This window comes from Dendrobates tinctorius, unplaced genomic scaffold, assembly GCF_039654945.1.
Source record: "Dendrobates tinctorius isolate UK_male_01 unplaced genomic scaffold, ASM3965494v1 ptg000011l, whole genome shotgun sequence".
In the NCBI taxonomy this organism is placed as follows: domain Eukaryota; kingdom Metazoa; phylum Chordata; class Amphibia; order Anura; family Dendrobatidae; genus Dendrobates; species Dendrobates tinctorius.
Window position 1 is genome coordinate 80557109 of NW_027361679.1, and position 25210 is coordinate 80582318.

The 25210-nt window shown below is 42.9% G+C and overlaps 1 protein-coding gene across 3 annotated transcripts in view; it reads right to left on the reverse strand.

The window, feature by feature from the left end:
- MFHAS1 (multifunctional ROCO family signaling regulator 1) overlaps positions 1-25210 on the reverse strand; it is a 162574-nt gene that overhangs the window by 13700 nt on the left and 123664 nt on the right. For 2 of the 3 annotated variants that reach the window (XM_073543660.1, XM_073543662.1), the window contains exon 2: positions 7805-8124. In XM_073543660.1, the coding sequence (XP_073399761.1) occupies positions 7994-8124 (131 nt within the window). In that variant the 3' untranslated portion in view covers positions 7805-7993. Of the gene's footprint in view, positions 1-7804; positions 8125-25210 lie in introns of those variants that run through there. The other variant, XR_012220006.1, reaches the window with a different exon arrangement.

The following is a 25210-nucleotide window of genomic DNA, read 5'->3' on the forward strand; positions in this document are numbered from 1 at the left end:
ACCGCGATGAAGTCCGTTCTTGCGGGATCGCGACGTCTCGCTGTGATTCGCGATGAAGTCCCGCGAATGACCGCGAGACTTCGCGATCCCGCGAGAACAGACGTCATCGCGGGCATTTTCGCAAAGGAGTACTGGGAACGTGAGCGTGGAGAGAGGCGGGAAGGCTGCGCGGGACGTCGGAAGGTGAGAATAACAATATTTTTTATTTTAAATTCTATTTTTTACAGGGATATGGTACCCAAAGCCCGGAGGACAGTCTCCTCTCCTCCGAATCGTGGGTACCATCCGAAATTGTTCTGCTTACTTTTCGCATGGTGGGCACAGCCACATGCGGGAAGTAAGCGGAACAATGCATTCCTATGGGTGCGGGATCGCCGCGATTCCAGAAAATTAATGAGCATGCTGCGTTTTTTTACCTTGAAGCGATTCCGCTGCAGTAAAAACCGCAGCATTAGCACAGCATTGCGGAATCCCATAGGAATGCATGGGATGCTTATTTTTTGCGGCAAAATCGCGTGGTTAAAACTGCCGTGGAAACACGAAAAAAATGCCACGTGTGAACTCAGCCTTATTATATTCTTGATAACAAGTCTGTCTTTCTGCCTTATCTTTGCCTGCAATGTACACGGCTGTCTTGTTATATAGAATTGCATGATATGTGCCTGCTTACAGTTGTGGCCAAAAGTATTGACACCCCTGCACTTTTGTCAGATAATACTCAGTTTCTCCCTGAAAATGATTGCAAACACAAATTCTTTGGTATTATTATCTTCATTTAATTTGTCTTAAATGAAAAAACACAAAAAGAATTGTCCTAAAGCCAAATTGGATATAATTCCACACCAAACATAAAAAAAGAGGGTGGACAAAATTATTGGCACTCTTCGAAAAATCATGTGATGCTTCTCTAATTTGTGTAATTAACAGCACCTGTAACTTACCTGTGGCACCTAACAGGTGTTGGCAATAACTAAATTACACTTGCAGCCAGTTGACATGGATTAAAGTTAACTCAACCTCTGTCCTGTGTCCTTGTGTGTACCACATTGAGCATGGAGAAAAGAAAGAAGACCAAAGAACTGTCTGAGGACTTGAGAAACCAAATTGTGAGGAAGCATGAGCAATCTCAAGGCTACAAGTCCATCTCCAAAGACCTGAATGCTCCTGTGTCTACCGTGCGCAGTGTCATCACGAAGTTTAAAGCCCATGGCACTGTGGCTAACCTCCCTAGATGTGGACGGAAAAGAAAAATTGACAAGAGATTTCAGCGCAAGATTGTGCGGATGTTGGATAAAGAACCTCGACTAACATCCAAACAAGTTCAAGCTGCCCTGGAGTCCAAGGGTACAACAGTGTCAACCTTTACTATCCGTCGGCGTCTGAATGAAAAGGGACTGTATGGTAGGAGACCCAGGAAGACCCCACTTCTTACCCCGAGACATAAAAAAGCTTGGCTGGAGTTTGCCAAAACTTACCTGAAAAAGCCTAAAACATTTTGGAAGAATGTTCTCTGCTCAGATCAGACAAAAGTAGAGCTTTTTGGGCAAAGGCATCAACAGAGTTTACAGGAGAAAAAAAAAAAAGAGGCATTCAAAGAAAAGAACACGGTCCCTACAGTCAAACATGGCGGAGGTTCCCTGATGTTTTGGGGTTGCTTTGCTGCCTCTGGACTGCTTGACCGTGTGCATGGCATTATGCAGTCTGAAGACTACCAACAAATTTTGCAGCATAATGTAGGGCCCAGTGTGAGAAAGCTGGGTCTCCCTCAGAGGTCATGGGTCTTCCAGCAGGACAATGACCCAAAACACACTTCAAAAAGCACTAGAAAATGGTTTGAGAGAAAGCACTGGAGACTTCTAAGGTGGCCAGCAGTGAGTCCAGACCTGAATCCCATAGAACACCTGTGGAGAGATCTAAAAATGGCAGTTTGGAGAAGGCACCCTTCAAATATCAGGGACCTGGAGCAGTTTGCCAAAGAAGAATGGTCTAAAATTCCAGCAGAGCATTGTAAGAAACTCATTGATGGTTACCGGAAGCGGTTGGTCGCAGTTATTTTGGCTAAAGGTTGTGCAACCAAGTATTAGGCTGAGGGTGCCAATACTTTTGTCTGGCCCATTTTTGGAGTTTTGTGTGAAATGATCAATGTTTTGCTTTTTGCTTCATTCTCTTTTGTGTTTTTTCATTTAAGACAAATTAAATGAAGATAATAATACCAAAGAATTTGTGTTTGCAATCATTTTCAGGAAGAAACTGAGTATTATCTGACAAAATTGCAGAGGTGTCAATACTTTTGGCCACAACTGTATGAGTGGCAATGAAGTCCAATATGGGCCACATCTTAGGTTCATATTACCTGTTTTTTGGGGGTGTCTGGGTCATTGGTTCTTTGTTTGTATTTTAAATGTTTTTAGCTTATTGTATCCAATATGAAATAAAGGTTTTTTATTGTCTATTGGGATGTGCATACCATCATTAGCCTAGTCTTTTTCTCTCCTTTTTTTGCTTCTCTGCTCACAGGCTAGGTATTGCACTCCACTGGAGATTGAGATATGACAGTAGTGCACCCCTCCTTTTGCATTTCAGTTGCGAGACATGCAGCCGCAGGGACTCAAACATAATATTCGAGCACGCCAAAGACACGTGGCTAGCGCATGAGAATACTCAGATAACATCTTATCCGAGCACGCTCACTCATCACTAATGCTAATCCAAAATGGTTGTGTAGTTTAATCTCACAATTTGGCTTTTTTTTACAGCCAGATTGATTTCTCCCCCTTAATATGTGCGCCTATTACTCAGTGAACCTTCTAGTCTGTAATATGGCACATCCTCTCTCAGGTGAGCCTCCAGATCTAACGCTGAGCGACTTCCTGCTGAATTGTTATACAAGCATACTTGCAGCATAGGACACCAGGAATGTGCAGTTCATGGTTACCAGAATATTCCAGGACTACAGCTACCAGACCTTCCAAACAATGCTATAAATTCAAAATTGTACAGTAGTCATAAAGTTGATTTCCTCCATAGAAAAACATAGGGAAGTTACACTGTGTTTCTGAATTTAGCTGTGACTCATGGACCATATAACCCTAGATCAAGTGGTTGTTATAATTAATTGTTTCTTGCTTCTATGTGTTTCTATTAGTGTTGCTGTTATCTGTATTGCTAATGAACTCTGGACAGAATAAGTCTCCTTCTCCTCCTAGCAGCTGTCAATTCCCTTCCAGAATTGTTCTCAACTACATTACCATGTTTCTACAGAGAGGAAGAGGGGATCATTATACAAAAACCTGACTGTGGGCAGAGTCACTGACCATTGGTGTCCATCTGTTCTCAGCTAATTAGGTGGAGAGGCACAGTGCTAGACATTTTCAACAAGTAAACATCACACCTCTTCACGAGATCACTTTTACTAGTATGTAAATTTTAATGATGTAACCAATAAATGTGATGTAGAGCAAAACAAAGCAAGATAAAAACATGGTTTGTACTTCTATGAATTTTATTACTGGAGTATATGAAGGATCTACACATGTCATGTGGTTTCTAGGGATTATGTCATTTCAGGTTCTAAAGTATACCTGAGAGTTCCATTTTAGTGCAGTTTTTTCTTTGTGTCAACCTATACCATTACTCTTCAATAAAAGCTCAGTTCACTATGTTTATGCTGCTCTATTTGCCCAAACCAAAATGTTGCAAGTTCCATTCTATGTGCAAACATTAATGATGGTCACTTGAAAATCTTGTTAAACGTATTTAGTGTTACACTAAACCACCAATTTCCTCTCACCAAGAGTTAATTGAAAATGCTATTTAGGTCTTATTCACTAATTGTAAGCCCAACCAAGGGGAAAGGAGGTGTTTTCTCTCTGTAGGTACTCGTACAGAATACTGACCAGTATACTACACCAAGGCCAGGGTCATACGACCATACTAAAACTTAGGCCAGCATGTCCTCAAAATGTATTTGTGACTGGTTCTGTGTGTTTGTCCGGATAGTGGGCAAGGACAGGAGCTGCTTCTTGCTGATATGCATTAGTCTGGTTTGTGAAAGGGATCATGCTAGTGCAAACTGCGATTTTTTCCCCACCCATTGGTCTGCGTGAAAAATCATTGGTATGCACATGTATATACTGGTTATTATTGGATCAGTGTGCTGAAACATGTACAGCACAAAGATCAAAAATAAGGTGTCTGAACCTGGTCTAAAGCAGTGGTCCCCAATCTGTAGCCAAACATCTGCTGCCATGGCATGCTAGGAGTCACAGTTTCGCGGCAGTTGGAAACCCACAGGTTGTAGATGGCTGCACTAAAGTAATATCTTGGGAGTGGAAAAAATTACAGCACTTTAGGAAAGAAAAATAAAAGTTAGTATAACCCTATTCCCTAAACTTACACGTGGATAACTCATTTTGGATTATGTTGGGGCTGAGATATAGTAATGTGCAAAAGTTTGGGGCAGGTATGGATAATAAGCTGCAAAATAACAATGCTTTCAAAAATTATAAGTGATAATAGTTTATTTTAATCAATTGGCAAAATGGATGAGCCAAAAAAAAAAATCAAATCATTATCTGGTGTGACCCCCGTTTGCCTTCATCACAGTTTTTTTTAAAGAACTTGGTAGAGAGGTTGTTCAAAACATAACAGCGAACTAACAACCACAGATGTGGATGAAGGCTTTCACAAATCCTTCTCTTTATTCCTACAAAGACTCAATCTCAAGATAAGGGTTGTGTGGTGACCATATCATCACTTCCAGGACTCCTTGTTCTTCTTTACGCTGGAGATAGTTCTTAATGATACAGACTTTATGTTTGGGGTTGTCCTGCAGCAGAATAAATTTGGAGCTAATCAAATGCGTCACTGGTGGCATAGTATAATGGATCAGTAACTGCCTGCATTTCTCAGCATTGAAGACATTATTATTCTTGACCAAATTCTCAACTCCTTTTGAGGAAATGCAGCCCCAAACTTGCAATGAACCTCCACCATGCTTCACGGTCGCCTGTAGACACTCATTATTGTACTGTTCTCCAGTCCTTTGTTGGCAAACTACCTGTTACAGCCAAATATTTAACATTTTGACTCATTAGATCATAGCACCTGATGCTATTTTTCTGCACTCCAGTTCCTAGGTTTCCATGAATAGTTGAGTCACTTGGCCTTGTTTCTATGTCTAAGGTTTGGATTTTTGGCTGCAATTCTTCACTGAAGACCTGTTTTAGCCAGACTACTCCAAACAGTACAGTCATGGCCAAAAGTTTTGAGAATTACACAAATATTAATTTTTACAAAGTCTACTGCTTCATTTTTTCTAATGGCAATTTGCATATATTCTAGAATGTTAGAGTGATCAGCTTAACAGCAATTACTTGCAAAGTCAATATTTGCCTAGAAAATGAACTTTATCCCCCAAAACACATTTCAACATCATTGCAGCCCTGCCTTAAAAGGACCAGCTAACATCGTTTCAGTGATTGCTCCATTAACACAGGTGTGGGTGTTGATGAGGACAGGGCTGGAGATCAATCTGTCATGATTAAGTAAGAATGACACCACTGGACACTTTAAAAGGAGGCTGGTGCTTAGCATCATTGTTTCTCTTCTGTTAACCATGGCTATCTCTAAAGAAACACGTGCAGTCATCATTGCACTGCACAAAAATGGCCTAACAGGGAAGAGTATCGCAGCTAGAAAGATTGCACCTCAGTCAACAATCTATCGCATCATCAAGAACTTCAAGGAGAGAGGTTCCCTTGTTGCCAAAAAGGCTCCAGGGCGCCCAAGAAAGACCAGCAAGCGCCAGGACCGTCTCTTAAAAGTGTTTCAGCTGCGGGATCGGGCTACCAGCAGTGCAGAGCTTGCTCAGGAATGGCAGCAGGCAGGTGTGAGTGCATCTGCACGCAATATGAGGCAGAGACTCTTGGAGCAAGGCCTGGTCTCAAGGAGGGCAGCAAAGAAGCCACTTCTCTCCAGGAAAAACATCATGGACAGACTGATATTCTGCAAGAGGTACAGGGAGTGTACTGCTGAGGACTGGGGTAAAGTCATTTTCTCTGATGAATCCCCTTTTCGATTGTTTGGGACATCTGGAAAACGGCTTATTCGGAGAAGACCAGGTGAGCGCTATCACCAGTCTTGTCTCATGCCAACTGTCAAGCATCCTGAAACCATTCATGTGTGGGGTTGCTTCTCAGCCAAGGGAATGGGCTCTCTCTCAGTCTTGCCTAAAAACACAGCCATGAATAAAGAATGGTACCAGAATGTCCTCCAAGAGCAACTTCTCCCAACCGTCCAAGAGCAGTTTGGCCATCAACAATGCCTTTTTCAACATGATGGAGCACCTTGCCATAAAGCAAAGGTGATAACTAAATGGCTCAGGGAACAAAACATAGAGATTTTGGGACCATGGCCTGGAAACTCACCAGATCTTAATCCCATTGAGAACTTGTGGTCAATCATCAAGAGACGGGTGGACAAACAAAAACCTTCAAATTCAGACAAAATAAAAGCATTGATTCTGCAAGAATGGACTGCTATCAGTCAGGATTTTATCCAGAAGTTGATTGAGAGCATGCCAGGGAGAATTGCTGAGATCCTGAAGAAGAAGGGTCAACACTGCAAATATTGACTTGCTGCATTAACTCATTCTAACTGTCAATATAACCTTTTGCTACTCATAATATGATTGCAATTATATTTCTGTATGTGATAAAAACATCTGACAAACACACATAAAAACCAGAGGCCAGCAGATCATGTGAAAATATAATATTTGTGTCATTCTCAAAACTTTTGGCCATGACTGTAGATGGGCATAGCTGGGTTCCACTAATTGCTGCCAGATGTGTGTTGATGGCACTGCTGGACATCTTGGGATTTCGAAGGAAAGTTAGCATGATGTGTCTTTCATCTGCTCCATTGCGTTTCCTTGACCGACTACTGTGTCTGCGGACCACTACGTTGCCCATTCTTTGGTGATTTATCAAAGAAGTTTAAACACCACATCTTGAATCATAAGTTCGTTTTGAAATCTTTGCCTTGGCAAGACCTTGGTGATGCAGTACCTCCCTTCTGGTTGTGGTGCTCAGTCTTGCCATGGATGTATAACCTGTGGCATGAAAAAAGAACAAAGACCTGGAAGTGCTAATTTGGCCCCCACAGGGCTTTTGTTTCAATATGATCGAATCTGTCTAGGATTACATTAAGAGACACAATGGTTTGCACAAGCCTACATCCACACAAGATTTGTAATTATTTCTCCAAGATGTTTGGAACACCCTCTCTGTTGAGTTTCTTCAAAACTGTGTGCAATGGCACCTAGAATAATTGATGCTGTTTTGCAGGCAAAGGATGGTCACACCAAATGTTCATTTGATTTAGATTTCTCTTTTGTTCATTCACTTTTAATTGATAAACTGCCGAACAGACAAATTCCCATGTTCAAAGGCCAGCAGTCATCCTATGTGTCTGCAGACTGTGGAACGGTGACAGCATGTGCTGCGTTCATTGTCACGAATCTCCGGTGTTGCATGACCGAGTGGGTAGTCACGTAATTGTGGTCATGTGCTGGCTAGTTGCATTCACAGAAGTGAATTGAGAGGAGCTGGTACAACTAAGTGTCATGAGACTGCAATTATACAAATTGTGGTCACGCATTGGCAATACCGGGGAGCCGTAACATCACGCACCCCACTCGCTGCCATGATTCAGTAGTCTGAAGTCACAGACTGACTGTCCCAAGCCTGGGAAACCCCTTTAAGGCCTAACTACACACAGGACTTCCAGAATAGCCACTTACCTTAAAGCTTGGAAGTGAAATTGGTGCCTGTCTGTTAATAAGAGGGGTGCCTTTGCTGCATTCCAAAATGTCACAATATCCCGGGTCTTTGATAAAACGTTTGGGTCCTTTGATTGTCTTTTTCCTTCCTTAATATCTCTGATTTCATAGTCCACAAATACTGCAGCAGAGAAGCGGGATATTGGGATGTCACTTGGAGCAGGGGCTGATCACTGTCGGAGTGGGGGGATAAACCAGGGCGACGTTCACTCGCTCACTGCCATTTTTCGGACAGATTATTTCCTTTATCCCTTCTGGTCTTGGCTGAGTCAGCAGCTCTCCTACAAAAGAAACAGATAAAACTGATATTAGCAGACATTCATTATTATGTTACACTTTTTTTTTTAATTAAGATATTTTAGAGATAGAAAGTTGAAAAGAGCTTGCAAAGCAGTTGCTGGAAGTTTTACAAGAGGGACTTAAAGGGAACTTGTGATATTAAACATGCAGGAGAAGCTGGGAAGAATGATATATAGCATTATGGGAAAAGAGTCAGTAATACTTGTTCCATTCATTGAAATCCACTCTCATTTTTGAATTAGTAGTCAAGCAGGAGGTCCTTTTCAGTGACCGCTATCATTGTATGCAAACGTATAGCGGAAAGGCTGTCAATCACTGATAAGAACCGCCCCTTTGACTGCAGGGATTTCAATGAGTTATGTATATTAGCGATTTGGAGATCTTAGTGCCGCACACAGTGATGTTGCCCAACAGCAGAGCTGTGGCATTGGCCAGGGTTTATGGACCGCCCACAGGGCAATTACAGGCTCATTTGCATACATAATCAGCTATTTTTTTCAACAATTAAACTCAACTTCCCGACCCAACATTGTGATTGGCCTAATAAACCAAAGGTGTCTGACAGGCTTCTACTTCCTGGTCTTTAATAACTAGACATTGATAGGTCTGAGGAATATATTTGTTATTATATGTTATGTTACATGTAGTTATTATTTTCTATATTACTAGCTACATTAAAAATAAGTCCTGAAATCTTACATTTTTCCCTCTAACCGGTGAGCTTCATAATAGGTTATCACATCCTGTTCTGTGCAGATAACTACTGAAAAGTTTTCTCAATATCATCACAGGCATACGTACAATGAAAGGTTACCTAGACATAGTAGATAACAAAGGAGTCGCCATTCACAATAGTGGATCGGTCACCGCTCACCTCACCCCTTCCCTGCACAGTGAACTCTGCACAGGTTTTCAGGGCAAGTCTAGTAAACTCTTACACGGAATCTAGTGACTCCAGGCTATTTTTTTCCTATGGTGCATGTGGCTGCTGCAAAACTCATCTCTGAACGTTGCCACCTTAACATAATAAAGTAGAGACAGAGACCCTGATTCAAGCTATGTATCACTTGCAGGGCTGCTTGCTGGTGTTTTGATAATCTCCTGGTGGTAAAATAGTGATTTTATCACTACAGTACAAGTAAACCTGCTGCCATGTAATCCTCCATATTAATGAGTGCAACCTCACCCCCAGATTGGCAGCTTTCTGCCTATGCACAGTGTAGACAAAAAGCTGTCAATCAGTGATGTGGGTGGGGTTACACAGAGCTCAGCATTCAGGGAACTGGAAGATTGGCAGCAGATAACACAGTGATTTTATCAACATGACAACAAGCAGCCCAGTAAGTGATACATCGCTGAAATTAAGTTCTCTGTCCTTACATCATACTGCTCTCAGGTAGTTATGTTAACCAAGTACCCAACGTTATTTTCATGCACTATTGCTATTTATTTACTGCAGGGTCTTTCCTCATTTTGTTTTTATTTTAAGTTTTGTCTGTTTAGTGGCCATTGTGAACATATGCCTACACGTTACATGTATACCAACTTATACTAGAAACATCCAATACTATGTCACTAAGGTACACCAACATTTAATCAAGAAAAACATGTAATCAAATACATAGTGGCAATTACAGCTCAAAAATAGTATAGTGGCTGATGGTGGTAGTAGTACTTTTTGAAGTCTAGAGATTGAGGCCAAGAGGTCATATAAAGGTAAGTAACTCACTCTGAAAAATTCTTGTGCAAGATTAATATTACTAATATTTAGTACAAGACAAATATGTGCATACCAAAATAAATTCAGAAATTATGTGTCTTCAAATTAACGGTGGCTGGTGATAATATCAGATATTAAGGAGTACTAAGACTAAGTGGCCATATTAAGGGGAGTATTCCACATGCCAATGTTTTTGCACATATTGTAAGGCAATGAAAAATAAATCATGTAGGATTGACAAAGGAATCAGAATGACCAGATTAAGCACACACAGAGTATATAACAACGCATGAACAGATAAAGGGATGAGGCAGAGTTGGATAAGTAACCTGAGTGTCAGTAAGTGATACTCCAACAGGCATTTCGCATATAGCTTCTTCTAGGAGGGGGAAAGGCTTGCCCACCCTGGAAGAAGCTAAAAAAATCATTTGAATTCACTTTTAGGAGTTATACTTCATTTTCCTTGTAGGTTTTTGTATTTAATACAAGTGCCCTTTATTCTTTTTGGCCATACATAGGAATGTGATAACTTATACTCCAGTTCTTCTCTTTAGGTTTTCTGGTTTCAGGCTTTTACACTCTTTGCAAACAAGGTTGTGACCTCCCTTTTCTTTGAGCTGGACATTACATTTATATAGCTCCCCATGGCTGGGTGTCCACTAGTCGGGGTCTTGTTCCTGATCGGTCCTTATTCACATTTACTTCATTTGATACATTCTAAGGTTTTAATACTAGAGGTTAGGACTGTCCCGAATAGGGTCACCTTGACGTGGTGGGATGGCTTTTACGTATTTTTGATCAAAATTATGTCAACTAAGTACCCTATATTATTTTCATGCACTTTTGCTATTTATTTCCTGCAAGGTATTTGCTCATTTTGTTTTAATCTTGGGTTTTTGTTCTTAGATGGAGTAGCAAAAACTTGCTGAGAGATTTCCTTTAACACAGGTCAGCCACCCTCCTAATCATGTACAAACATATTTAAAAAAGCTACAATTAGATTAAAAATAAAAGCAGATTAATGAATGTTTCCATATTTGGTTTTAATTCCTAATAATTATATAGGTGATGCACTCATTCTGCCGGCATTACCAGGAATCTTCACAAGCCTCCATTTGTGGCTAAAATGCTGTTACATAAGAGAAATGCAGACTTTCCACTTAACATTAGTCTTGTGTTACAGATTCAGATAACTCCCTTTAGGAGATTTTTTCCAAGGCTGTAACTAATACCATGTTAGGACACTTCTACATGTTTACAGGGCGATCAGACTGATGGGAGATAATATTGTATTTCTGGCAAAGTTATTTACTGAGCAATTTCAGCATTAGCAGTTGGGACATAACACAATAGAAATGGGTAACACTATGTTCTGAGGAATGTACCAGTATGCCAACTAGACACACAAGTGCTCTGAAGAACAAGCACTGATGACAGCTTACAAGTAAGGCATGAGGTGACCTTTAACCTCAGCGAGAGTCCCACATGTTGGACTCTCTCTGGCTACCGTGGCATGGAAAAGTTTGGGTGTCTTCTACAAATGGATAATGATCCTAAACACACGTAAAAAACCACCACAATAGACTGATTCAGGAGGTTTTATTTACTGATACCATACTGAATCCTACAGTGTTCTTGCTTAATGTTCCTCCCTGGGTAATGGGAAAGAGACCCGCTAAATTACTTTGTCACCTATGAACTGCTGCTAGATGCTTGGTTGCATATTGTTGGAGGAGAGCTTCCACACCTGCTCAACTAGAGTATTGCAGTAGTGGTGTGTGATGCATGTTGAATGGAGTACTTCATAGCTACCCTGAATGCAACCTGTTTAAGGCAGTATGGGCTCCGTGGGACTATTATTGAGCACAACACAACGGCTAGCCCCTTACTCCTGTTTTTCCTACACTCTTTCACTTTCCCTTGGTGCCTTGGTCTACACGTAGTGTTACTTTCCTTGAGAATTAACACAATTTGTGAGGAATATAATCCCTGTCCTGGTGGGACGTGGAGGATGGGAGGCGTTTTTTGTTTTTTCTATGTCTTATTTATAGGAGTCTTGTATCATTAAAGCAAAAAGTGTGTTATGAAGTCTTTATTGTTAAAACCTCCTTTATTAAAAATTAAAGATAAAAAAATCCACACTAGACTACCTCAAAAGGCACAAGCTGAAGGTTTGATAATGGCCCTCACAGTCGCCCGATCTGATCTTCATTGAAAATCTGTGGCTAGTCCTCAAAAGAGTAATGCATGCAGGATGACCCAGGAATCTCACAGAACTGGAAGAATTTTCCAAGGAAGAATGGATGAAAATCCCTCAAACATGAATTGAAAGATTCTTAGCTGGCTACAAATAGGATTTACATACTGTGATACTTGCAAAAAGAAGGTGCTGCTAGGTATTAACCATGCAGGTTGCCCAAACTTTTGCATAGGCCCTTTTTCCTTTTTGTAATTTTTAAAATGTAAAAGACGACTATAATATAATATATATACACAGTTGTGGCCAAAAGTATTGACACCCCTCAATTCTGTCAGATAATACTCAGTTTCTTCCTGAAAATGATTGCAAACACAAATTCTTTGGTATTATTATCTTCATTTAATTTGTCTTAAACGAGAAAACACAAAAAGAATTGTCCTAAAGCCAAATTGGATATAATTCCACACCAAATATAAAAAAAGAGGGTGGACAAAAGTATTGGCACTGTTCGAAAAATCATGTGATGCTTCTCTAATTTGTGTAATTAACAGCACCTGTAACTTACCTGTGGCACCTAACAGGTGTTGGCAATAACTAAATCACACTTGCAGCCAGTTGACATGGATTAAAGTTGACTCAACCTCTGTCCTGTGTCCTTGTGTGTACCACATTGAGCATGGAGAAAAGAAAGAAGACCAAAGAACTGTCTGAGGACTTGAGAAACCAAATTGTGAGGAAGCATGAGCAATCTCAAGGCTACAAGTCCATCTCCAAAGACCTGAATGTTCCTGTGTCTACTGTGTGCAGTGTCATCAAGAAGTTTAAAGCCCATGGCACTGTGGCTAACCTCCCTAGATGTGGACGGAAAAGAAAAATTGACAAGAGATTTCAACGCAAGATTGTGCGGATGTTGGATAAAGAACCTCGACTAACATCCAAACAAGTTCAAGCTGCCCTGGAGTCCGAGGGTACAACAGTGTCAACCCGTACTATCAGTCGGCGTCTGAATGAAAAGGGACTGTATGGTAGGAGACCCAGGAAGACCCCACTTCTTACCCCGAGACATAAAAAAGCCAGGCTGGAGTTTGCCAAAACTTACCTGAAAAAGCCTAAAACGTTTTGGAAGAATGTTCTCTGGTCAGACGAGACAAAAGTAGAGCTTTATGGGCAAAGGCATCAACATAGAGTTTACAGGAGAAAAAAAAAAAAAAAAGAGGCATTCAAAGAAAAGAACACGGTCCCTACAGTCAAACATGGCGGAGGTTCCCTGATGTTTTGGGCTTGCTTTGCTGCCTCTGGCACTGGACTGCTTGACCGTGTGCATGGCATTATGAAGTCTGAAGACTACCAACAAATTTTGCAGCATAATGTAGGGCCCAGTGTGAGAAAGCTGGGTCTCCCTCAGAGGTCATGGGTCTTCCAGCAGGACAATGACCCAAAACACACTTCAAAAAGCACTAGAAAATGGTTTGAGAAAAAGCACTGGAGACTTCTAAGGTGGCCAGCAATGAGTCCAGACCTGAATCCCATAGAACACCTGTGGAGAGATCTAAAAATGGCAGTTTGGAGAAGGCACCCTTCAAATATCAGGGACCTGGAACAGTTTGCCAAAGAAGAATGGTCTAAAATTCCAGCAGAGCATTGTAAGAAACTCATTGATGGTTACCGGAAGCGGTTGGTCGCAGTTATTTTGGCTAAAGGTTGTGCAACCAAGTATTAGGCTGAGGGTGCCAATACTTTTGTCTGGCCCATTTTTGGAGTTTTGTGTGAAATGATCAATGTTTTGCTTTTTGCTTCATTCTCTTTTGTGTTTTTTCATTTAAGACAAATTAAATGAAGATAATAATACCAAAGAATTTGTGTTTGCAATCATTTTCAGGAAGAAACTGAGTATTATCTGACAGAATTGCAGGGATGACAATACTTTTGGCCACAACTGTGTGTATATATATATATATATATATATATTACACACACATACACACACACACACTTTTTTGCCTAAAATACAAAGGAAATGTGTCATCTTTAACTTTAGGCCTTTTAGAAATCATTTAATTTTTAACTTGCTCAACTGTTCACAAAAACAGTAATTCTGACCAGTGGTGCCTAAAGTTTTACATGCCACTGTATTGCCTTTCACCTGTTCAAGCTTTGAAGGTCTTGACAACTCAGGGGACTTTAGGACTTGAAAAGCTGCCAAACATGCAAGCTATGTAATCTGAGAGCACCACAATGTAGGAGCCTGATTACAGTGATGTGTCACTTACTGGGCTGTTTTGCTTTTTCAATATAATCAGTGTTTTATTAAAAGGAGATCATAATTACAGGACAACTGGCCTTGTGCCGCCTGGTCCAGCCACTCCCCCAGCACTGAGTAGCAGCTCTCTGACACTATACATGGTACACAGAAAGCTGCGGTGAGGCTGAGGTTATACAAAGATCAACAACTGACCTCTGCTAGGATCTGCAGTAGAGAAAATTTTGACTGTATCATAACTGCTGAAGTCCGTAAACTAAGTTATACATCGCTGGAATCAGGGTCTCTACCACTATCTCATGCTGCTCTTAAGATTACATAGCAAAACGGGCTGACGGATTCCCTTTAAAACGAAACCCATCAGTGAGAGGTTATAAGAGCCATGGTGTGAGTGGCAACTCCAGGCACTACAGACAACGGAAAAACATGTACAATCATGGGAACCCCTATATTATAGCAAAATTTTGCACTTTGTATTCAGGCAGCATATATCGCCATGTATGCAAATTACATTTTCATATGGACACTATGCGGCACTATGTAGTCGTCTACGCTCTGTTTTTGTCGTATCTGTTTCTTCCTTTGCAGTGTAGTGGCAGTCATTACAAGATTGCCTCCATGTAGTTATTTAATACTATGGAATTGGGTAACATATCTGCAGATCTGTCTAGGAACTAGATGATTAATCACAATAAATGACACATAACATTTAAAACCTCCACACAATAATTAATATTCGATCTCCATCCTTTTATAATTCGCCCCACATTATAATTGTTTAGCTCGCAAACGTGATATACCGTATCTCTTAATTATGATCTAAGGCCGGGTTCACATAGCGTTAACACAGCCCGTTCAACGCATAGCGTTGAAGGGCTGTGTTAGCGCTGTAGCATAACACGATGTGTGTTATGCTATACCGCTAGCACTGATGCTTCATCAGCGCTAGCGGTGACGGAGCCTCAGACGCTGCAGGCTGCGTCCGAGGCTCCGTCAGTGAATAACGGTACGTTGTGAACGTATGCCGCTTTACGGCATACGTCGCGATGCGCTACATAATGGGAGTCTATGGCGGCGTTAACGGACTGCCATAACGCAGTGTGACCCCAGCCTTAGCAATATTGACTGACACCTTCGAATAAGATAGCACATGATATTGGCTGCAAAATAAGGTACCAATTAGATCGGCAACAGATCAAAGGAGCAGACTTTCTTCAACTCCAAGAATCTGACGTACTAAATTGATGTTCTCATGTGTGGCCTCTGTGCACTATGTGTAGTTCCCTCATAATGTGTTACTGCAGGAATCACTCCTTACTAGTTGTAGTTTTTTGACAGATTACGGCGTCAGCAGATGTGCCATTTATGAGAGCCTGAACGCTGGGAGGGTCTCTACGCACAATAGAGCGCACACAGTCATAGGTTGTGGTGTATAGACTTCAATATGGGTCTGCAGTAAAGAGACCATATGGGGCATTTATGAGACACTAGATTCTCCAGACATGAGCAGATCTGACAAAATGCAAATTCGACAAATTACGTGGATTTTCCAGGGGAATTTGATTCAATACTAAGTTAGTTATTCTCTGAAAATTCAAAGCCCCTTATATTGCAATGGAGTGTCTCTAGACACCAGAGCATAATAAATGTAGGATGTAAAAAGAAAAATAAAAAAATACTCATTTCATTGCTCCCCTGCATGCCACAGTCTGGTCCTCTGCACCTCTTCTTTTCCCATTCTTGCCGTCGCAACTATTCTCTGATGTTTCCACTCCAGGACAGGTCTTCCAGGTTGTCTAAATGACTGAGGTCACTGCATGTTGTGACGCACGTTGCCTATGCGACAGCATGGCGCACAGTGATTCTGAGGCCTAGTCGACCCAAGAGACCTGTCCTGGAGTGAAGAAAGTGACATTGTAAAGAAAGTGTACAGAGGCCGAATAGGTAAATAAGAGGCATGAGTACCAGACAGAAGGATGGGGGGGGGACTGGTGAGCGGGGAGGTGTTATTGTTTTTTTTTAAAATTAATTGGACCTTTACAGGTCAGGAACATGGCAGCCATAGCTTGCTGCCATTTTTCTGAATTGGCACTAAGCAAATTGCAAAAAAAAACAATATTCTCTAGAATACAGATTTCTGTAAAACTCTGCACTCGAATAAAGTTGCTTATCGCTAGTATTCTCCACTTCTGGCCTTCTTCCTTTCTTTGAAATAATACATCTGTAATATAGCATGTGTAGGATAATGCCATATATACAGTTGAAACCAGAAGATTACAAACACTATATAAAAAGACACATCTGCATGTTTTTCTCAATATCTTGCATCAAATCAGAATAAACCTTTACCATTTTAGGTCAATTAGGATTACCATAATTATTAATATTTGAAAATGCCAAAATAATGAGAATGTTTAAGGCATTTTTCTTACTGCAAAGTCAAACGTTTACATACAATAAGATTGCTATGCCGTTAAACAATTGTGGACTGCCCATATGATGATGTCATGTGTTTGGTAGCTGTTTTTTGGCAACATTAGAGTTAGAGACTAATGGATGTATTTTAATGCACACCTAAAACAAACTACTTCTTTGTGTAGTATCATGGGAAAGTCTAAAGAATTCAGCTAAGATAACAGGAAGATAATTGTGGACTTGCACAAGTCTGACTCGTCTTTGGGTACAATTTCAAAATACCTGAAGTTGCCTTGTTCATCTGTACAAACAATTATACACAAGTACAAACAAGATGGGAATGTACAGCCCTTAAAACCGCTCAGGAAGGAGACGGGTTCCGTATCCCAGAGATGAACGTGCTTTAGGGTACTGTCACACTTAACGATGTACCAGCGATCCCGACCAGTGATATGACGCTGTCAGAATCGCTGGTACATCGCTAAGTGGTCGCTAGTGAGCTGCCACACAGGCAGATCTCACCAGCGACATCGCTGGGGACGGGGGTCGCTACTTACCTGTCAGACGCGGCGATCCTGACGTCTTCCCGTCCGCGTCCACGTGACGCTCGTCTCCACAGCAGGAAGCCCCAGCAGGAAGCTGACGACGAGAAGCGGTCCAGGACGTTTTCGAGCGATCAGCGATAACCAGCGGGGAGCCGGTCGTAGGTAAGTATCAGACACAGCGATATCGCTAGCAATATCACTATAACGTCACTAGTTATAGCGATATTGCTAGCGATATCTCTTAGTGTGACAGGCCCTTTAGTACGACATGTGCAAATCAACCCAAGGACAAAAGCAAAAGACCTTGTGAAGATGATGGGGGAAGATGGTAAGATCATGTCAATATCCACAGTGAAACGAGTACTGCCAACATGGGCTGAAAGGCCACTCTGCCAGGAAGAAGCCATTATTCCAAAAGAAACAAAAACAGACAGATTAATGTTTGCAAATGCACACAGGAAAAAAAAGACCTTGATTTTTGGAGACATGTCCTGTGGTCTGATGAAACTAAAATTTTGGGGCATAATGACCATTGTTACGTTTGGAACACCATCTCAACTGTGAAACACGGGGGTGGCAGCATCATGTTGTGGGGTTGTTTTGCTGCAGGAGGGACTGGTGCACTTCACAAAATAGATGGCATCATGAGAAACGAAGATTATGTGACAATACTGAAGCAACATCTCAGGACATCAGCCAGGAAGTTAAAGCTTGGGCAGAAATGGGTCTTCCAAATGGACAATGACTCAATGCATACTGCCAAAATGGTAACAAAGAGGCTTAAGGATAACAAAGTCAATGTTTTGGAGTGGCCATCACAAAGCCCTGATGTCAATCCTTTTGAAAATTTATGGGCAAAGCTGAAAAGGCAGGTGCGAGCAAGTCGACCCACACACCTTGATCAGTTACACCAGTTTTGTCAGGAGGAATTGGCCCAAATTCTGAACTATAGTGAGAAGATTGTGGAAGGATATCCCAAACGTTTGACCCAAGTCATTCAGTTTAAGGGCAATGGTACCAAATACTTATGAAATGTATGTAAACTTTTGACTTTGCAGTAAGTAATAAAAATGCCTTAAAACATTCTCTCTCTCATTATTCGGGCATTTGGCAAGTATTAATAATTATGGTATTCCTAATTGACCTAAAACAGGAAAGGTTTATTCTGATATCATGTCAGATATTGAGAAAAACATGCACCTGTGTCTTTTTATATAGTGTATAAACTTCTGGTTTCAACTGTATATCATCACACAGCAGTACAATATGGACTCACAGATTTCTATAGAAAGTATATCAGATATCATGGCTGTTTGCATGTACTTGTACTGTAGCGTGCAGATGACCATCCCATGCTTGACTGAAGCCTCCAAGATGCGGCAGGGAATTTGATTCCCCCCTCCACTGTTCTGCTCTTAGCAAATCATTCCTATTTATAGTAGAAGCAATTCTGCTGACAGTGCAATTTCAGAATTTCATATTTTCATGGCTCCAAAGCAGAGCTTCAATTTAGCATCAGTTAGGTTTTCCTTTGCATATACTGTAACAGTGTCTTGTATATGCTGCCATATTGTAGCCTATATTAGCAACTCTGAACTGCATTCAAGAATGATAAAATGCAAAATCAAGAACGCAAATCAAACAAAGCCATCAGGAAACGTGCCTACTGCAAAAGGAAACGTAAGAGAAATATATTTCTGCACCAGATGTCACCATTATGTCAAACATTCTCGCCAAGAAAAATGAGACAGTGTCAGGAACACCGCACTACACTCGCTCACTGAGCCAGTGCGTGTGTCCGGAGTACAAAAACAGTGCTCAAAAGATAACGGTGGAGCAGGGCAGCAGCGGTGACCATGTGTGCTTCAGAGTATCAGGACATGAAGCATGTGACTGCTGGGGGCGCGGTCTAAGCTCCACAGAGCTAGGAGCTGCAGGGAAACTCCTAGAAATGTAACTACGGGACAAGTTATCAAGGGGCATAGACAGGGGTGGAAACCAGATCAAGCCGGGGTCAATGCACGAGATAGCAGGACAGTACCAAAGGGTTAGGCAGAGCGGATATTCAGGACGTAGCAATAGATCAGAAAACCAGAACGGGCAATAGACGGTACAATAGGGGCAAACGGTAGCGGAGTAACAATAGCCAAGCCAGGAGGTCAGAACCAGAGAAGACATAGTACCTAAAAAGTGAGACGGAGATCAGAGTGAGGGGGACAGGTCGGGTCATACACGGGAATCAAGCAAGCAATGCAGTACACGCACACCAGGGGGGTCGGTCAGACACACAGCCAGAATAACAGTATAGCTGACAGAGAATGCTAGTCTGGAGTGAGTATAAATACCCCTCCCAGATCCAAAGAGAGGCCGGCAAAAGTTAACCCTGTGAGAACAGGACATTAACCATGTCTTAACCATGACAAACAGTATGTCACGCCGCCTCCGCATACTCACCTGGCCTCCGCACCCACGCCGCAGCCCCCCTGCCGCCTGACAGCCACGGCGGTCCCTTCTGACAGGCTCACGGCCGACGGGGTCTCTGCATGCAATGCGCATGCGCCACAAGCCGCGGCCGCGCCTCCCTCCTGTTATTTGTGCTCCGGCAATGCCCTGACCCAGAAGCACCCATGGACCAATGGCAGACCTGACAGGGCCATATCAGGCCGCTCCCCCCTGAGGGAGGCACCTGTTCGTTGTGTTTGCTAGCACACTGGGCCCTGTTTCCTCGTGTGCTCTCTGAAGTCTCGCAGTCCTGCCTTCCGTGGTCCCTGCAGTAGCCCCGCAGCCCGGTGCTCCGTGGGTCCAGCTATCTACACTCCAGTCCTGCCTCCGGTGTTCCTGCTCCACCCTGCTATCCTCACTCCAGTCCTTCAGTCCTACTCCAGATCTGCCTCCGGCATTCCTGCACCATCCTGCTATCCACACTCCAGTCCTTCTGTCCTACTCCAGTCCTGCCTCCCGTGTTCCTGCTCCATCCTGTTGTCTATGCTCCAGTCCTGCAGTCCTACTCTGGTCTAGTCTCCAGTGATTCCGCTCTGTTGTCTACGCTTCAGTCCCGCACTCCTACTCCAGTCCGTCCTGAGCTGCCCCTCTCGGTACCGGCTATCGTGGTACCTGAACCCCTGGGCCTGCTCCTAACGATTCCTGTATAGGGGTCAGCTCCACCTGGCAGCTCGCCCGGGGCCCCTCGGTGCCACTGTCCAGAGAGTCCACTCCTGGAGATTTGTCTCCTGACCAGCCGTGGTAACACAGTTCAATATACATCCTCGTGATACTTGCACATGACATTGTTGAGCACAACTGGACTTGTTTTCTGACCTACATTATCCTGATAGTTCTGCAATGTACTGGATTTGTTAGAATGCCAGGAATATGACTAGAAAATGCTATTTTATGAAAAGTGCTTTATATGAAACTTTACAAAAGCAAGTAGTGAAAAGTATTTTTGACCTAAAATTACATTAGATTTTCACACAAGTCCTAAAAGTAGACAGTTTTTTTACTGAGTAAAATGATCCAATATCACTAGTGTGTGAGTGGCAAAATTAGGATTATGAGCTAATTTGAAGGTGAAATTAGAGTCTTGTTTTCAATCAATGGGATGACAATCAGGTGTGAGTGGGTGACCGGTTTTACTTAAAGAGGACCTTTAAGAATGTCAAAAGTTGTTAGTTTTTGTTCTTACTTTATTCTAACTGCTCCCCTGAATATTCTGTGATTACAGAGATTCAGCATTTTTATTTAGTCCTAATTTCTATGGTTTTTACCAAGTGGCCATGCCTTCCAGAAATCTCTGGGGGGCATGTTTTTAGGCTTCTCTGTAATCTTCCCCTTTTAGCAGCATAAACATTAGCACTAATTGAAAAGGTCCATATCAACTAGAACTGTATAGCAGATTAAAAAAACAAAATAAAATAAAAACTGAGCTGCTGGGAGAAAATAACAGCACGATTGTCCACTTTTGACCTGGGGACAAGACTTTTTTTTAAAGAACAGAGATCTGATTTAAAAATATGTTTTTCACAACCAACGCGTTTGGCAAAGTGTATCATGGCAAAAACAAAGGGGATTTTTGAGGAACCCAGAAGAAAAATTGATGTTCATTAGAACAGAAAAAAAAGACAAAACCATATTTAGTTTCTGTCGCCGTAGCTGCATGATTTGCAGCTGCTAGACAGCCTGAATACATATGGAGATTACCTGTGTTAGGAAATCCTCACATGTATTCAGGCTGTCTAGCAGCCGCAAATCATGCAGCTACGGCGACAAACTAAATCTCCGAGCAAAGCCAAAATACTCAGAGACCACCCGAGCAACGAGTATACTCGCTCATCACTAGACTCCACTGATCTACATTCAGACAAATTGTGTACAAATGGAGAACACAATGGACCATCTTCCTAGGTGTAATCGGCCAACAAAACTCGTGCGGAGGTCAACAAGGACCCAAGGTAACTTCTAAGCAACAAAATTCCTCCCTCACATTATCTAATGTTAATGTTCATGCATCTACCACAAGGAGGACACTGATCATTGATGGTGCCCATGGCAGGATTATAACTAGTGTTGAGCGATACCGTCCGATACTTAAAAGTATCGTATCGGATGGTATCGGCCGATCTAAAAAAAAAAAAAATCGGGTATCGCCGATTCCGATACCGGAAGTCCCGTTCAAGTCTATGGGACTTCCGGTATCGGAATAAGAAAAACCCTATTTTTGCCTTGTACAGCCTCTCTGGGGTCTGTACGGGCCTTTCGGGGGGCTGTGCCGGCCTGCCGGGGGGTCTGTGCAGGCTCCGGTGGTCTGTGCAGGCCTGCCGGGGGGCTGTGCCGGCCTGACGGTGGTCTGTGCAGGCTCCGGGGGTCTGTGCAGGCCTGCCGGGGGGTCTGTGCAGGCTCCGGTGGTCTGTGCAGGCTCTGGGGGTCTGTGCCGGCCTGACGGTGGTCTGTGCAGGCTCCGGTGGTCTGTGCCGGCCTGCCGGTGGGCTGTGCAGGCTCCGGGGGTCTGTGCAGGCATCGTCCGATGGGACTACAAGTCCCATCGGGCGATGCCTGCTACCATGACAGTGATTGACACATTAGCCAATGATGGGACAGTAGTAGTCCCATCATCCGGCTAATGTGTTGAATGTAAAAAAAAAAAAAAAAAAAAAAAAAAAAAATTACATGCTACATATATACTACATGCAACATGCATACTACATACATGCTACATACTACATATATACCACATGCATGCAACATACATATATACTACATACAATACAAACATATAGACATACAGTACATATAACAGAGTACATACTCACCGTCACTTGTCACTTTGATCCCCGAAGCCATTGTCCCCTTGAGGAATAAATATCAAAATAAAAAAACACCAATATACTTACCCCGATCCGCAGAAGTCCACGAGGGTCCCACGTCCATCTTGCGTGGAGAACAGCAGCATCAGCTGATGCTACCGTTCTCTACCAGCTCCAGGAATACAATGACGGAAGGTAGGTATCCTTCCGCACTGTATTCCTCCACCACTTTAAAAAAAAAAAAAAGTCCCTAGTCTCACTTTATGCCATTGCTGCGTGGGAATTTCCCCGGCTTTTCGCTTGGCAACACGGACTTTCAACTCCCTCCAAAGGTTTTCTATAGGGTTGAGATCTGGAGACTGGCTAGGCCACTCCAGGACCTTGAAATGCTTCTTACGAAGCCACTCCTTCGTTGCCCTGGCGGTGTGCTTTGGATCATTGTCATGTTGAAAGACCCAGCCACGTTTCATATTCAATGCCCTTGCTGATGGAAGGAGGTTTGCACTCAAAATCTCACGATACATGGCCCCATTCATTCTTTCATGTACCCGGATCAGTCATCCTGGCCCCTTTGCAGAGAAACAGCCCCAAAGCATGATGTTTCCACCACCATGCTTTACAGTAGGTATGGTGTTTGATGGATGCAACTCAGTATTCTTTTTCCTCCAAACACGACAAGTTGTGTTTCTACCAAACAGTTCCAGTTTGGTTTCATCAGACCATAGGACATTCTCCCAAAACTCCTCTGGATCATCCAAATTCTCTCTAGCAAACTTCAGACGGGCCCGGACATGTACAGGCTTAAGCAGTGGGACACGTCTGGCACTGCAGGATCTGAGTCCATGGTGGCGTAGTGTGTTACTTATGGTAGGCCTTGTTACATTGGTCCCAGCTCTCTGCAGTTCATTCACTAGGTCCCCCCGCGTGGTTCTGGGATTTTTGCTCACCGTTCTTGTGATCATTCTGACCCCACGGGGTGGGATTTTGCGTGGAGCACCAGATCGAGGGAGATTATCAGTGGTCTTGTATGTCTTCCATTTTCTAATTATTGCTCCCACAGTTGATTTCTTCACTCCAAGCTGGTTGGCTATTGCAGATTCAGTCTTCCCAGCCTGGTGCAGGGCTACAATTTTGTTTCTGGTGTCCTTTGACAGCTCTTTTGTCTTCACCATAGTGGAGTTTGGAGTCAGACTGTTTGAGGGTGTGCACAGGTGTCTTTTTATACTGATAACAAGTTTAAACAGGTGCCATTACTACAGGTAATGAGTGGAGGAAAGAGGAGACTCTTAAAGAAGAAGTTACAGGTCTGTGAGAGCCAGAAATCTTGATTGCTTGTTTCTGACCAAATACTTATTTTCCACCATAATATGCAAATAAAATGAAAAAAAAAACAGACAATGTGATTTTCTGGATTTTTTTTTCTCAGTTTGTCTCCCATAGTTGAGGTCTACCTATGATGTAAATTACAGACGCCTCTCATCTTTTTAAGTGGTGGAACTTGCACTATTGCTGACTGACTAAATACTTTTTTGCCCCACTGTATGTAGCATGTATGTAGTATGTAGCATGCATGTAGTATTCATGTTGAATGTAGTATGTATGCTACATGTAGTATGCATGTTGTATGTATGTAGCATGTAAATTTTTTTTTTTTTTTTTTTTTAACATTCAACACATTAGCCGGATGATGGGACTACTACTGTCCCATCATTGGCTAATGTGTCAGTCACTGTCATGGTAGCAGGCATCGCCCGATGGGACTTGTAGTCCCATCGGACGATGTCTGCACAGACCCCCGGAGCCTGCACAGCCCCCCGGCAGGCCGGCACAGCCCCCCGGAGCCTGCACAGACCACCGGCAGGCCGGCACAGCCCCCCGGCAGGCCGGCACGGCCCCCCGGAGCCTGCACAGACCACCGGCAGGCCGGCACAGCCCCCCCGGCAGGCCGGCACAGACCCCCGGAGCCTGCACAGACCACCGGCAGGCCGGCACAGCCCCCCGGCTGGCCGGCACAGCCCCCCGGAGCCTGCACAGACCACCGGCAGGCCGGCACAGACCCCCGGACAGTCGGCACAGCCCCCCCGAAGGCCCGAACTGACGGCGCATCATGATGCGCACAGACAGCGCATCATGATGACGTCATTTCGGCAGCCAATCAGAGCCACAAAAGTGGCTCATTGCATTTTGGACTTCCGATTCCGGTATCCGATACGAAAAAAGTATCGGTACTCGGTATCGGAATTCCGATACGGCAAATATTGGCCGATACCCGATACTTGCGGTATCGGAAAGCTCAACACTAATTATAACTAGACAGCCACTGCTTGCTCTCCAAAAAGAACTTGGCTGTAAAACTGTGTTTTTTTTAGTTTAAATGAGAATTGCATATTAGAAAAACACTGCATTACAGGATAAAAACCTCATACCATTTTTGAAACATGGTGGTGGTGGTTTCGGCCTGTTTTGCTGCATCTGGACCAGGAGAGCTTGTCAATGCCATCATTGATGCAACAATGAATTCTGAATTTCATCAGTAAACTATAAAGGAAATTGTCAGGACATCTGTCCATGAACTGAATCTCAAGAGAACGTGGGTTATGCAGCAGGACAGCGACACAAGGCGT